The 14,429-nt window shown below is 39.1% G+C and overlaps 1 protein-coding gene across 1 annotated transcript in view; it reads left to right on the top strand.

Annotated features, from left to right (window-relative positions):
- Positions 1–14,429, top strand: part of UBE2F (ubiquitin conjugating enzyme E2 F (putative)) — a 133,746-nt gene that overhangs the window by 16,364 nt on the left and 102,953 nt on the right. The window contains exons 3-4 of the mRNA XM_019537425.1: positions 5,713–5,742; positions 12,100–12,165. Of these exons, the coding sequence (XP_019392970.1) occupies positions 5,713–5,742; positions 12,100–12,165 (96 nt within the window). The remainder of the gene's footprint in view (positions 1–5,712; positions 5,743–12,099; positions 12,166–14,429) is intronic.

Raw genomic sequence — 14,429 nt, 5'->3', positions numbered from 1 at the left:
TGCCGCCGACACCACTGCAGCCACCTGTGGGAACTCCCCACTCGCTGCCATCACCTCCCTGCCACCAACACTGCTGCCGCCTGCGGATGGTCAGCCCCACTCTGATGCTGAGGCTGGGCACAGCATGCCTTGCAAGCGACACCACTGCAGCCACCTACAGAAGCTCCCTACTCACTGCCACCATGCCCCTGCTGCTGCCATCTATAGGCAGTTGCCATGCCCCCCCAGCCTCAGGAGGTACGCGGTATTCATGCACTTGTGGCTTATACTGGGTATAGTAATTAGCACACCATTCAAGCAGTAATAAGATTACTTCATAATAGAAACAGTTGGAGAGACTCCTTGTTAGTATATAATTTAATTTTTATTACATCTTGTAGTTAAAGGTAACAGCACCAAAAATCACAAAAGATGAAAATTAATCCCCAATACCTCATTATATCTGCCACCTTCTACATACAAGTAGAATTGTATGCATGTTACTTGTTAGCTTGTGGTTGCTGTGTTGATGATATAACATATTTTCTGACCCTTTGCTAACTTCAAGGTTTAGGCTTACCTGTTTGTCTTTTGTTTCATTTCAAGCTAAAGAGGAAAATGGAGAACTGTGACCTCTCTATCTTTCCCAGGCCGCCTTCCTTAAACTAATTTTGTATTCCAGTGACCCATTACTTGAGCTGACAAAAATCTGTTCAGTGGCTTCTGTGAACACTTGTTTGCTGCTTTTTCATGCAAAGTTGAGTTATGTCAAGCAGAATTCTGTTACTTCGTATTTCGACTTGTTTCATAAACTTTGCAGGGAACACCATATTCCAATTGACCACACTTTACTTCTACTGGCAATTTCTTGAAAACACTGATTCTTAGTTACTTTAGGTCAGCATTCCCCAGCTGGTGTGCTGTTGGGCATGTCCAGGTGTGCTGCGGCACTTTGGGCTGGAGCCACGCCCCCAGCTAGGCAGAGGCCGTGGCCCTAGCCAGCAATTCAAGCCCCGCACCACCTGCTCCCTACTGGTCTGCATTCGGCCACGTGCCCACCGCCACCCCCCCACCCTGCCGCTCTGTGTTCAGTCGGTGTGCTGGGGTGTGGGAGAGGCCATGTAAGTGTGCCGTGTGGTGAAAAAGGTTGGGAAACGCTGCTTTAGGTGTTCTCAGAATTTTTCATACCTGTCCTGAAACTAAAAGGAACTTTAAATTTAACAGTCTGAGCCCACTGAGTTATCCATTCAAGGGGGAAAAATGTTTTCTATCACCAAGGAAAAATGCATTAATTTCAGATGGTTCAATTTAGCTGTTCTGAATGAGCTGAGGAAGGGAGAGGTACGGCTGCTGTTGTATGGAGCTCCTATGAGTTAATGTGGATGGCTGCCTGACCATTAGCTTCATTGTGGTCTCTGAATACTACCCTTTTTCCTGTTGGTCATGAAGGAGATGAGGAGCGGGCTGGGTTGTACTTTTTCTTATTGCTTCTGCCTATGGTCAAGGAACAGGTTTCAGAAGGCAAGGATTTGGTCTCAAAAAAGGCATCAAGTGTGGTGAGTTTGGGGAAGTGGAAAGCTGAGGGAACATTTTACTTGTATTTTATTTCATCATCAATCTATTATTCTCTTATTTCATATAATATTTTACTTCTCCCTTACACCCCGTTACAATCCCTCTGTTCAGCCAAGAGCAGCTTTGAATATCATCAGTACTCTTTGAGTACACTTGGCGAACTTGCACGGGAGGTCATTCTTGGCAGTTCTTTGCCCCTGCTCTGGAATTCTCTCCCTCCTTGAGGCCCGCTGGAGTCCCAAGCTTGGATGTCTTTTGGAAGCACTGTAAGACCTTCCTGTTTTAAGGGGCATTTAGCAAACAAAGCTAGGCCAGGGGATTGCTTTAGGGATCCGTGGCTACTAGTGATATTCTGGTACCTCTTAAGTTTCTGTGTTCTATTTTCTCACTTTTTTTTCATAATGCTCCTGTTTTATAAGTTGTTTTGTTTTCTTACTGTAAGCTGCCCTGAGTTTTTGATGAGAAGGGCAACATATAAATTACACAGATAAATAAGGTGGTGTTTGTGTTTGAGCTGAGATAATATTTTTGGTGTGCTGGAATTATAAGTGTTTAAAAATTGTTCAGTAAAAGCAGTCCACCGTACTGTGGAATTTTTAAGGCTTGTTTTAGACTGAACTTAAGTCAACTGTTGTGGTTGTGTGAAAGCACTAGGGCAGTGCTTGGCAGCCTTTTCTGGTTGCAGGCTGGAATGATCCAGTTTGGATCGGGGTGGGTGGCTGGGCAGTAGAACTTGGCCACCCCTGTGGCAGCATAGAGAGAGCACCCATGGCAGAGGCCCCCTGCTGCCAAATACCACTGGATCCAGTGGTTCTGTGGGCCAGTCTTGGCTTGCTGGCCACTGATTGCTGACTCCTGTGCTAGGATATCGTTGCATAGGGTATTTTAAAGAACTAAAGTATGTTTGTGAGTTTGTGTTATATGGTTGAGACCATACAACATTAATGTTGTTTTGCTCTAGTCCTCTCTCTATCATCTAAATAGAGCAATGCTCAATGTTCTGTTTTATGAATAAGTTCAACGGAAGCCCGTCTGTGTTAAGGTAATGTAAGAATGACGTTGTAGCTGTGATTGGTCCAGAAATTGTGCTGGCAGCAAGGATTATGTAAAGGGTGATATTTTGTCTAACTTTATCCCACCTACATAGTTGGTCCCATAAAAGATACCACTCTAAGAAATCCTTGCCTCTCGTAATATTCTTAAGGACAAGAAGTTACACACAAACTGGTTTCAGTGATCAGGAACCAGTTTAAACCTGTAACAGGGCATAAGTTTAGTGCAAGTAAACCAGTTTCAAAATGGCTGAAACTGGTTTAAGATAAACCTGGTTGAATGTAGTATCAGACTTAACTGGTTTGACCCAAATCAGTTTATGCAATGCCTGTCCCAGATTCTTTCCTGGTTTAAGCTGAGTTAAATCTGAGTCCCCCAGCATGTTTTTCAGCCCTGGACTGGACTGCCTGCTCCAATGGAACAAGGCTGGCCCCACCTGCAGCTGCCAGCAGGGACTTTTCCATCCCCAGAGCCAGAAGTAGGGTGGATTCCCCTGCCTTGCCCCCTCCTCTGATGGGGAATCAACCCAGGTCCTAGCTGGGGCAGGGGAGCAAAGCCCCCACTGCAGGCTTCTCCCCTCCAGGCATGGGGTGTGCGTTTTCACCCCCTCCCCTTCCCCACAGCTTCCCCACAGGACATGCTGCGGGCCACACTCGCCAAGAGCCCTGTGCTGCAGGACAGTCTGAGATGACGGACCTGCAGCAGGGACCCCTGACAGGAGCTGCTTCCCCCATCCACCTCCAGACACACCCTGGCTGGGGTCCGTGGAGACCAGGATGGGGGTTTATACCCCTCTCCAATCACACTCAAGCCTGCCTTGGCCTGGCTATGCCCCCCCACTGCTTAGTTTCCCTCCAGTGGAGGGCTCGTTTTAGTGCCCCCTGGCTTCTGGCCTGAGTCACTGCAGGCATGCACCTGTCTTTCTGGAGTCAAAAGTGGATGTTGATCCATGAATCAGTTCAATCTATGCAGGTTAGAGTTACCTGCAAAGATTGAATGCCTCATCGTCGTTCCCTCCCCCCCGAACTGGAAATTTTGGTGAAACGGTAATGGTGGTAGCTTCAGTTGCCACTCGGTGGCTGCTACGTTCCCAGACCCATGGGAATCCTACAAGCCAGATTGAATGTGGTACCTGGCTGAGCTGAGACGGCACAGGGCCCAGCCTCAGAGCATGGACCATCCCCTTGCCACTCATTCGGCCCACAGGATTAAATGGTAGAGTGCCACCATGATAGATGATCTAATGTGAAAACAACTATTAGACTTGAAAGATTGAATTTGCACTGTGCTGTGCTAAGGAATTTACCACCTTGCATTGTGAAGCCTGATGCTTAAATACTTTCCAGTAAAGGTTTAAGTAAAGACCTTGTGTATAGCATTGGTGTGTGCCTTTTGGTCATACTTTAAATGAGGGTGGGCATTTATAAACCCATAATGAGTGGCTGAATTAAGTTTGAAGCTTATTTGCAGTGGACTTCCAAAGAATATTTTAGGCTTGTATCACTACATTATTTAAATTGTAAATTAAAAGAAGGTGTCTTCATTATAGCATTAGTCAGATTCCTTATTTATCTCTAAGTTCAGTACCAAGTTCAGTTTGTTTTAGGTTCAACATCAATTTAGCTCTTTAAGCTCAGTATCAGGAGTCAGTCTCGCTCAGTGACTGGTAATACTTAACTATCAGAAACCTAGTCTGAATTATTTCAGCCATGAAGTGACATAAAAATATGGAAAGCAGGGAGGGTTAAAGTGCCCAATTCATTTTACTACCAAATATTAATAAACTCTGCATATGCTAGAGCCTTTACATTAAAATGCCACAAAAAATGTTGGCGTCTCTATCAGAGCAACTTTGGTTGTGCACCAAAAAAAATCCTCTTGAAGTTCAAAGTCAATAGAGTTGATGTAAAATCTAAAAAGAGCTGTATATTTTGAGCTGGGATTTTTATTATTTCTGTTACACTGTTGGCAGCCAAATTCCTGAGCATTGTGCTAACTTTCATGTGAGCCAAAAATGGAAACTAATTAGCCTGTTTTCATTGCTCTTCCTGGATAAGATGCAAGAAAAGATTCATTTTTACATATAATATTTTTAATATTTAAGATATGCAGGCAAACTGAATCTATAGGAGGGACTAAATATAAGTAAAACTTAATTGAACATAAGAAAACTGCAGATCTGTGCAGTAGAGTAGGGTCAAAAGGAAAGCATTTAACCAGCCACATCATAGATGACTTGCAAATGGTTCAGTTCAGGTATAACTTTGGGGCCCTGGGAGACATTGCAATTATGGTGCTGTTTAACATGTAAGTGCACCATAAATTATAATATGCTGTGCACTTGCATTTTTATAGCTGGTTTGAATTGCACCTTAAATTGAACATATGGTGTGGCAGGTACCTGTCAGAGCTGAGGCTACCCCATTTGGATCCAACTCACAACTGACGGGAGACGCATGGAATGATTATCCATGTTCCATTGCTATATTTTTATTAAATTGCTGCTCCTGTGTTTTGCGAACTGTGCATTTTGTTCCCCATTAGTCCTGTTTACACTGTGCAACTGAATAACCAGATCCTTTTCCTTGTGTTAACTAGTAACAGTTTACATAGGAAGATAAAACAGTATTTCAGACTGTCCTTTTGTTTGGGAGACTTCCTATTTCTTCCATTGTTAGACCTGTTTTGATCTACCGGTAGTTAGCATTGCTGTGAGCCCTAGATGTGGGTCAGCATCTTGTACGCCTAATGTAGTAGACGTGTTCTGTGGAAGCTCAGATAAATGTTCTGGAAACATCATTTGTGATGGGAGAGCTGAACCAGTTTTAGCTACAGTAAAATTTTTTTTCTTTCTCTGAAGAATGTCCCAAGTGCAAAAGAGAATTTCTGTAGAAGAGCATATGAAAAGAAGTTCCAGAAAATAGAACTTTGTAACCTCATCCCTTACAGGAGGGACTTGAAGACTAAAAATATTACTTAAAGTAATTGAGTACTGTCATTTTTCATTGTGTTTTAAAAAGTTTCTTAACTTGAGAGATGTGCAGTCAGAAATTTTTATTTCTCTATGTCTGCATTTAACAATAATGTTTCTGTTCTTTTTAACAGAGGTTGCTGAACTTGAAGCTAATTTACCTTGTAAGTATGGCTTTCAATATCATGCACTTTGATAGGGAGAAACTTAGGGGCATGGAAATTGATTTGATTGTTTTCTGAATTATGAACACATTTTATGTTGCATCTTTATAGGTGCTGCTGCAAGACAGCAGTATGTTTTTTAAACATTCACTCAGTTGGTAGCAGACAGCTTTGTTCTTGGTGTTCTCATTCAGAGTATGTATTAGCTTCCCTTGGAGACAGTGGTAGCTGTTCTTAATTAAATAATAATACTTCATATTGAAGGGGATGGGGCCCATTTTTGTACATTCCCAGTGACTTACAAGGGGTTGAAATTTTTTCTATTACTGTCAGAAGGTTATTTCCTCCCTTCTTTCCCTAGTAATTTCAAAGTAAAACAGCTATTGAAATAAGGAATAAAGGAAAGTGATCCATTTAATAAATATCTAGAACACACATTAAACAAATTTAAGTAATTTACTTTCATATTGTAATTTGACACTTGCTAGATTGGAGTATTAGGGATAGTAAAAAAAAAAATTAAAAACAAAAGCCCAGAAATGAGAATGCACAGTAACTTGTGTTCCTAAAGGAGAAAATGTTTTTCACAATGGAGCCTGTTGCTAAAACAGAAAATTGCCCTCTTAAATTGGCAGGGAGAAAATGCTACTGCAAAATGTCAACTGGTATTTTACATGCAGAGTGAAGTAATTTGCTTCTGCAATCCAGCAACAACTAAAACTTTGTTGTTGTAAGCATCTGTCAGTTTGAGAGGAAAAACATTTTTCTGAATGGATGATAGGATTTTTTTAGGGCGGGGTGGGGTTTAAGCTTTGATTTGTCTGAAAATGGGTGTTGGCAATTAATCTAGTATAGCTGTTGCTGGACACTTTCTTTATAAACATGTGCAGGGACAGTAATGAGAATCATTTCAGGAGCCATACCCTCAATAAGCACTCAATACTGTGCCAGTGAGCACACAACTTGGGGACAGATTTAACCTAGGGAAGCTTGCTAAAAATGTCTGTCAGCCATGTAATGGTTTTTAGTGGTTCTTTCTGACTTTTCATACCTTGTTGTAATGCTTCTGAATCTGGACCTTTTCAGGGTAAAAACTGATGTTTTGTTGGTGTAGAAGGAAGAAGAATAAGTTTTTTGCAAATTAAAAGGGAAGGTGAAGGTGAGAAAGAGGACAAGGATGGGCAATGAAAAAGAAAGAGAGCCTGCTAATATCAGTCTGTTAGACTTGCCCTGTTTAGTTTTGTTCTTTCTTAAATATCACAAGTGATTTTATTTTGTGCAAGACTGTTCAACCTTTAATGAAAACACTTTTCTAACATGAAAACTTTTTGCAAATTGACAAATAATGAATACTATAAAAGTAATGACAGCAATAGCAACCACAAAAAAACCCTCCTAACACCTGGCTTGGTCTGATTTCAGTGTCTTGGGTCTTGTCTGTGTCTCTGCCATTAACAAACTTTAAACGGGGTGGATGGGTAAAACTCACAGACCCTTGGCTCATTCCAACCAATGTGAGAAGTTTTTGTTACTAATTGACCAAGCAAGGTTAGTAGCAGAGCATAACCTTACGGGACAGGTCTTGACTACCACGAAGTGAAGCAGGCTCTTAGTCTCCATCAGCCGGGGATTCTCCCAGTGATTCTGTGGGTGTCTTGTAGGGGTCTCCAAATTCCACACCCCCCCCAACCAATGTTTAGTATTTATGCATGGCTGGTAAGCATAATTTCAACATTTTAATACTTAATCCCTGATTTCGTTTTATTTAAATATCTTTGTTTCACAAAGTGTCAATTACTTAAGATTTATACCCTTGAGAGAACAAAAGCGGGGCTTCCTTATGTTTCTTCCCTCTTATCCTGGAATGCTGTTTTAACTCTGGCCTGTTTATGGGTTGACAAGGTTGCTTTGTTTTTCCAAAGGCCTGTTTACCCTGTGTTCTGTGTGGTATCTAAGAAGGCATACAGATGGCTTTCCTCTGCTGTGTTAACTAAGCCAGCTTGTTACATCTGCAAGGCTTCATGCTTCAGTCACTCAGACGGAGTCTTCCGGGGTCCCTGTCTCTTAGCCACTCTCTGTGGCTCAGGCCTCTTAATCTGGCAATAGCACTTGGCATTGCCTTACAGTCTGTAGCACTCATATGCTTGGGTGATTATTCAGCTTAAATACTGCTTAGTTTTAAATAAATAACAAGTAGTAATGTACATCACAAAATATCACTTTGGTATTTCAATCTGGAATCAAATATAATGATCCTTTCCCATTCCCACTGTGCACCTAATTCAGGGTAATATTGAATGTCTCATTCATATTCATATGCTTGGTTGTGAAATAAGTCTTTTTAGCCACCAAATACATTTCAGTGTCAAAATAAAATACTTAATTGTTTTAGTATGTAGTAAAAAAATGATCATTAGTAACATTAGATAGTCCATTTAACTTGCTCTGGTTTCAATACTCTGGATGAAATGTTGATTTTTTTTGTTTGTTTGTTTAAAGAATGCTTTGATTGTAGATACAGATTTCAGCTAAAGAAATATTCTTGTATCAAAACTGGACCTATATTTCCAGAGAGCTTAGTATGTTTTAATTTCTCAGACAAAAGTAAGAGGAGCCAGTTTGACAGACTTGAGAAAACCACAAGATTTGTTGAGGACAGGTGCAGTGCAGCTTTTTCTAATGCCCTTTGGCCAGTGTGTGCTTCCTCTGTAACCAACAAATACTACTCCTGGGGATGAAAGAAACATAGTCTCCCTATTCATCTGTTCTTAAGGTCCCTGGCACATGTTTTATTTAGGATTTAAGGTATTAACCACACCATAAATAATAACCCAGCCACATATTAAAGCCACAATTTATAGAGTAATAATTAGCAAATGTACCACAGATATTCCACATACAATGCATAACAGCTTTGTGGGTTGTCTGTATTGCACCTTAAATATAATATGTGATGTGTCAGGCTTGACCTCTGACAGATCCTGGTGCTCAACTGAGCACAAGAATATGGTATGGGGAAGCTTTGGGGTCCAAAACATAGCCCTCCCCTATCTGATCAGCAGGATTGGGCTGGGGGCAGCACCAGGTTCTGGATATGGTGCTGCTTCCCGATCCCTGGAGGTAGATGGGGGGGAAGGTGGGAGAGGATGTGGTGACCTAGACAGTTGGGGAACAGCTTCTTAATATCAGGCTCATTGTGTTCCAGACCATTAAAAAGCAGGCATACAACTGGGAGCGTGGCATATGAGGAGCTTTAAAGAGCTTACCTGCAGGGGTAGTCTTTAAAACTTTTGGGCGCTTAAACTCAGAGTGGGCAGAGGCTCTGCAGTCTTTGACTCTTGGCACCAGCTTTAAAGAGTGGTCTGAGGCAGGTTCCTTGCCAGGGATTTTAAAACCTATACTTGGCAGCTCCAGCAGGGGATTGGAGGCTTCTGGAAGGGTAGTCCTCATTGTGGGGGAGAGGTCCTTCATACCTTCCCTTGCTGGATGGCATGATTGGGGATCAGATCCCATTGTACTGTTAAATGGACATGTGCCAAGGGCCTCCATCTCTCTACAGGTTGCACAAAAAAAAGGGCTGCCAGGGGGGTTAGCTCAGCCCCTGGGGCAGCTACGATGCTCAGGGCAGCAGTGGCTGCTGTTCTGCTGGTAGCAGTGGTGGCTATTCTCTGCCCCTCAGCCATTTCCTACCCCCCACGGCTGCCCCTGTTGCCACTCTGAGGATGCTACTGTGGGCTGTTATTCTGTACGGTTGTGGCTGCTGAACTAAGACCACCATTTCATTTTGTGCTGGCTAGCAAAGAGCCAACCAGTAGATTCATACTAATGGCTTTTGATGGTCTTTAATCTGGGATCTAGACTTGAAAGGTTTTAAAATTTTCTGTTTCCCCAAATTTTCTTGCTCTTTCCTTTTTCCCCATTATTGTTAAAAATCTTTGTAGCTTCATGTTTACATGGATATAAGCAAAGGTGTTCAATTCATGTGATTTTTATCATATATATGAGCATAAATCGATAAGTTAATTTTTTATTATGCTGTTTTAACAAAAAAAAAAAATCTTACCTTTCAAACACAGACTTTACTAAGAGACTATTTGCCCCATTAAGTGCTCTGTGCACCTAGAATCTATTAAGACAGATATTAAAGCTTTTTATATATCATCTGTTAGAAGTATGTGTAGGAACTATATCTTGCACATCTGTTTTCAATAGGAAGCAAGTTATGTACATGCATACAAGATTTCTTAGTTAAATTTGTATATATTGACTAGGCACCCTTCTGATAATGTTTGAAAACTACACAGTTACCATTGATATCGAATGATAGCCTGTCAAAAGTTGTTTGAAAGAAATCAGGTGGACATATTAGAGTAATCCCTGCAAGCCTGTGTTGTGGTATATAATGCTAGGCTCTTTGACAAATTAAAGCGCACAGGCTTCCAATACAGAATTTCATCTTCCTTGCCTTGAAAAAAAAATTTACATACAAAAGTATTTCTTTTGTGAGGAGAGGAGTTCTATTTGTTTAAAGGCACTAAGAAACTGTAGCTGAAATTGAGATCATTTCAAAAGAATTTTTTAGATGCTTTAAGAGTGGCTTTAGAGGGAGAACTTCTAATTGTTATGGTAATTTTCTTGTGAGCTGAATTGTTGTGATAGATGTTGGAGTTAGTTATGAGCTCATTGTACTCCCCATGGCTGGACATAGTTATGGAAATAGTTTGCTAAGACAGCTGAAATACTGTGTTTCAGTAGGTGCATTCCGTTCAGCTCGTCATTATTGCACCTTGTAGGTATAAACAGCTTCTTTTAATTAATGTGAAAGTACAGTAAGCATGATTTGTCATAGGCTACAGTTAATAAGTTGTTCCCATTTCAAATGCTGATGCACAGTAGCGTTGATTACAAACTGCTATGTCACCAAGCAGTCATTATGCTAAGACTCTGTATAACAGTATCTTAAGTTAATAAGATCTTGTGTGGTTTACAGCACTTCAGTCCTGGGGTATAGGCACATAAACAGGTTGCCACAAGATAAGTTAGGGCCTGCAGTTACAACATCTGAGCTACTCTGTGGTAAATGTATAAATGTTTGTACCTGGTGATAAAGCTAACCTCATTTGCATTGAAAAAAGTAAGCTGCTTTCCATTTGACATAGGCAACTGCCACAGTAGCTGACATGCTGTAAATTTACAGCTTTAGGTTACCTTGAACTAACTTGCCTGTCTATATACTTAGAATCTGATTTTCTCTGAGATACAAGGCATGTTACTAAGGATGGTTTTTAAATGCAATTTAGTTGCAAATGCAAAACAAGGCAAGAATTTTCACACTAAATTATCATAGTTTCCTATCCAATTTCTATATGTTTTGTAAAGGAAGTTTAATTTTGGTGTACCCCTCTGATGGGTAATTTAGATCTTGCTTTTATATTGTAAAACTTTCTATCATGAGAAAATAGAACTGGACTGTTTTAGGGTCACATGCTGTATGGCCTATTACAGTGTTTAGAGAATCGTAGAAACTTGTTCAGTTCTAAGAAATGCACTTTTTAAAGTTTGAAATTCTGTAGAGAATTGGCATTCATCCTTCTGCCTTTACTTGCCTGGAAATTATTCCTATTCTTCCCAGGCAGTTGAATTGCTTTTCCTTCAAGTGCTATTTTTATTTTGAGAGGAATTGTAACTAGACTTTAATCTTTGCTGTTGTGATTCATAGTATTAATCTGATAACTTGCTAGAGTTGGGAGGAAATTTAGTTCTTCCGAAGCTTGAGTAACTTGGCAGATTCACTCTTGGTCTCTGTCATCTTGAAACATCAGATACTGGCTACTATCACAAACTCATTACTGTGCTCAGAGGTAACTCATTTATTTTAGGATGACCATTCACATTTCACTTTCATTTAATAAATTACATTTTACCTTCAGTTAAGAAATGCTTAGAATGTGAAAAAAGTTTGGTGGATCTATCACCCTTACAATTTGGAAGAAAACCCTAATATTTCTGTGTTTTTATCTTTCTACATCTTTCTTATTTCATCAGCGTTTTATTTGGCGTTTTCTATGTGGAGTGAAATTAATTCTTTAGTATGGCTTTATTTCATTTTACTAGTATGTCCCATATTTCTTTTAAGAGCAAAAACAGCACCAGAATTGTGGATGACAAATAGTTTTTGGTGAATGCTCTTTAGGAAGGAAATTTGAAGACGATGGGGAGAAACTAGCAAATAAACTGACTAGAATGTAGATATTGCTTGGTGAAGTATATCAGAAGACTTGACAAGGATGTATGTTTCAGCCTTGAAAGTTTGAAAGACACACTTGTTTTGATGCAGATTCTTCTTTTGCTTTGCAGGTACATGTAAAGTGAATTTTCCTGACCCAAACAAACTCCATTACTTTCAGTTAACTGTAATCCCAGGTAATCTTTTAAAATACTTCTTAAATATGAAACATTAATGGATTAATTTATACTGGCAATGTTTTTATCAGAAGTATGGGCTGTCTGGTGTCTGATATGCATGAAAAAGGAAGCATTTGGGAAGCCTTTACTATAGATTATGAGCTCTAGAATCTCGTTAAATCAGGAATAGCAACAGTGTAGAAAGATGTAGAGATCTCATTTATGAATTTTGTTGGGCTAAATTTGATTTAGTTTCTGTTTGAAATATCTTATTTTAATTGTTCAGGTGCAACTCAAGCTATTTTCAGTAGTGATTTTATTTTTGACATGTTGTAAGCTGTGTTTTATGAGCATCCATGTATTGTTGCAGATCTGTCAAAGTTAATTTAAAAAACTAATTCATGGAGAGTTGAATAGCTGACACATTTAATAATATAGTAGCAGTCATAAATTGACACACGTCAGAACGTAGATAATAAAGGATAATATCTTGCTTTTCAAGTATTCAAGTGTGGTGTTTGGGTCTCATGCAGCAAATGCTATTTTTTTTTTTAAACAAAAGTACTATAAAAACCTTTGCTAGAACATTGTGAAATAAATCCCAAACGAATGAATCAAATATAATTCTCATGTTGAAAACTGCTTACTTTTTGTTAATGATCTGTTTGCTTGCAAAATTTATTTTCCAATACATTTCATAGCAGTTAATGAAACTTGAGGTTTATCTGTTTAAATTTTGTAGCACAGAAAGCTGTGTAAATCCCCATATTGCTTTTGGGTGCATCTGTACAGAAGACCAGCAAGTTAAGGGCTTGATACAACTTCTGCTGAAGTTTTGCCTGTATCTGAGAATTTATAAAAGTCCAAATGAAAATGTGTTACAGTTAAAATATGTCACATTGTGCTGAAGTTCGTGTCTAATTTATGTTGAAATACTAGCCTCTTCCTTCTGGTTCTAGGTTTATTGTGTGTTGCTTTCTCATTTACACCAGGCTTTTAAAAATGCATCTCTGACAGCATTAATTTGTTGTCTGTAAACAACAGGCTGACCAGCACAGGAAACACATCTTTCTTGTATATGTTTGTAATCTTATATGGTTTAAATGATTACCAATGTAACCTGTAGTATTGATACCAAACAGACACTAGATGTCACTGTTATTTATTAGCAAAGATAAAATAACACCTAACTGACAGTAGAGATACTGCCCCTCTTCAGTTAAATAGTTAATTCATGTTTTTTCCTTAGATTGGAACATTTAGAGACTATCCTTTCATTATACCCAAAATATGATAAAGATTAAATGCATTAAACCTGTGACTGAAATGTCATATTAGAAACTGATTATGTGCAGAGAGAGTATTAACTAAATACATATGAAGGTCATCAGATCTTTTGATCTGTACTAACTTTTGTTGTTAAGCTTAACAGGTGCTTTTTCATAATATTATGGAAAGTTACAGTTAACTTTTTCATATGGTCACCAATATGAAATTTAGGTGTCGTATGTATAAAACAACAATAGTTTTCTTTTTTTTTCCTCTCTCAAATCTTAAGTATCCTAATAGATTACATGTGTAACTATAAATTGAGCTGAACAAAGGCGCTGTTACTGAGAGATGCTCCATGAAATGGTCATGGTATTCTTTGTATTAATTTTGCCTCTGTAACAAAACAACCAAAAAAGAGGAGTGATTTTTTTTTTTATGTTTTTTAATTAGCATTTTGTTAATGTATCTATAGTTGTACAGCTGAAGTGCTGGCACTTAAAATCTGATCAGAATAAATGTCTGTTTTCAGCTGTACATAATTCAGTTTCAGAATCTTGAGATTGATTGCTGCCTGACCTAAACACCTGAACAAGTGAACATAATAAAAATTGGGGAAAAACTTAGGTTTTTAAAATTGTAAAACAAGAATAAAAGAACGACCAAACTGATCTGTGTTTTTAGGACTCAAACAATCACTGTTTTTGTTTGTTTTTTAACTGAACAGCAGAGTTGATTTAGTGTTTCCCCCCAGAATTGTCCAAGCTCAAAGTGGCATGAGATGTCAGTCTGAGGCACCTCTCATTCTAACAGCTCAGTAATAGTGTATAAAAATATGTAACTTCTGAAGGAAAGAGCCAGTTTTCCTCATCTGTCTCATATTTAATTGAGGTGGTTATTTGCCTTGACATGCCTTAATATTGCCATTTTTTAGTTTAGCTATTAAAAGAGTACCTTTCAAAAGGTTAGTGTTACAATTTTTAAACTGTAGACCACAACTGAATTCACCTTGG

The sequence above is a fragment of the Crocodylus porosus genome, unplaced genomic scaffold, assembly GCF_001723895.1.
Source record: "Crocodylus porosus isolate Cpor-Errol unplaced genomic scaffold, CroPor_comp1, whole genome shotgun sequence".
Classification (NCBI taxonomy): Eukaryota; Metazoa; Chordata; order Crocodylia; family Crocodylidae; genus Crocodylus; species Crocodylus porosus.
The sequence above is the reverse complement of the archived record's forward strand: the minus strand, read 5'-3'. Positions and strand labels throughout refer to the sequence as shown.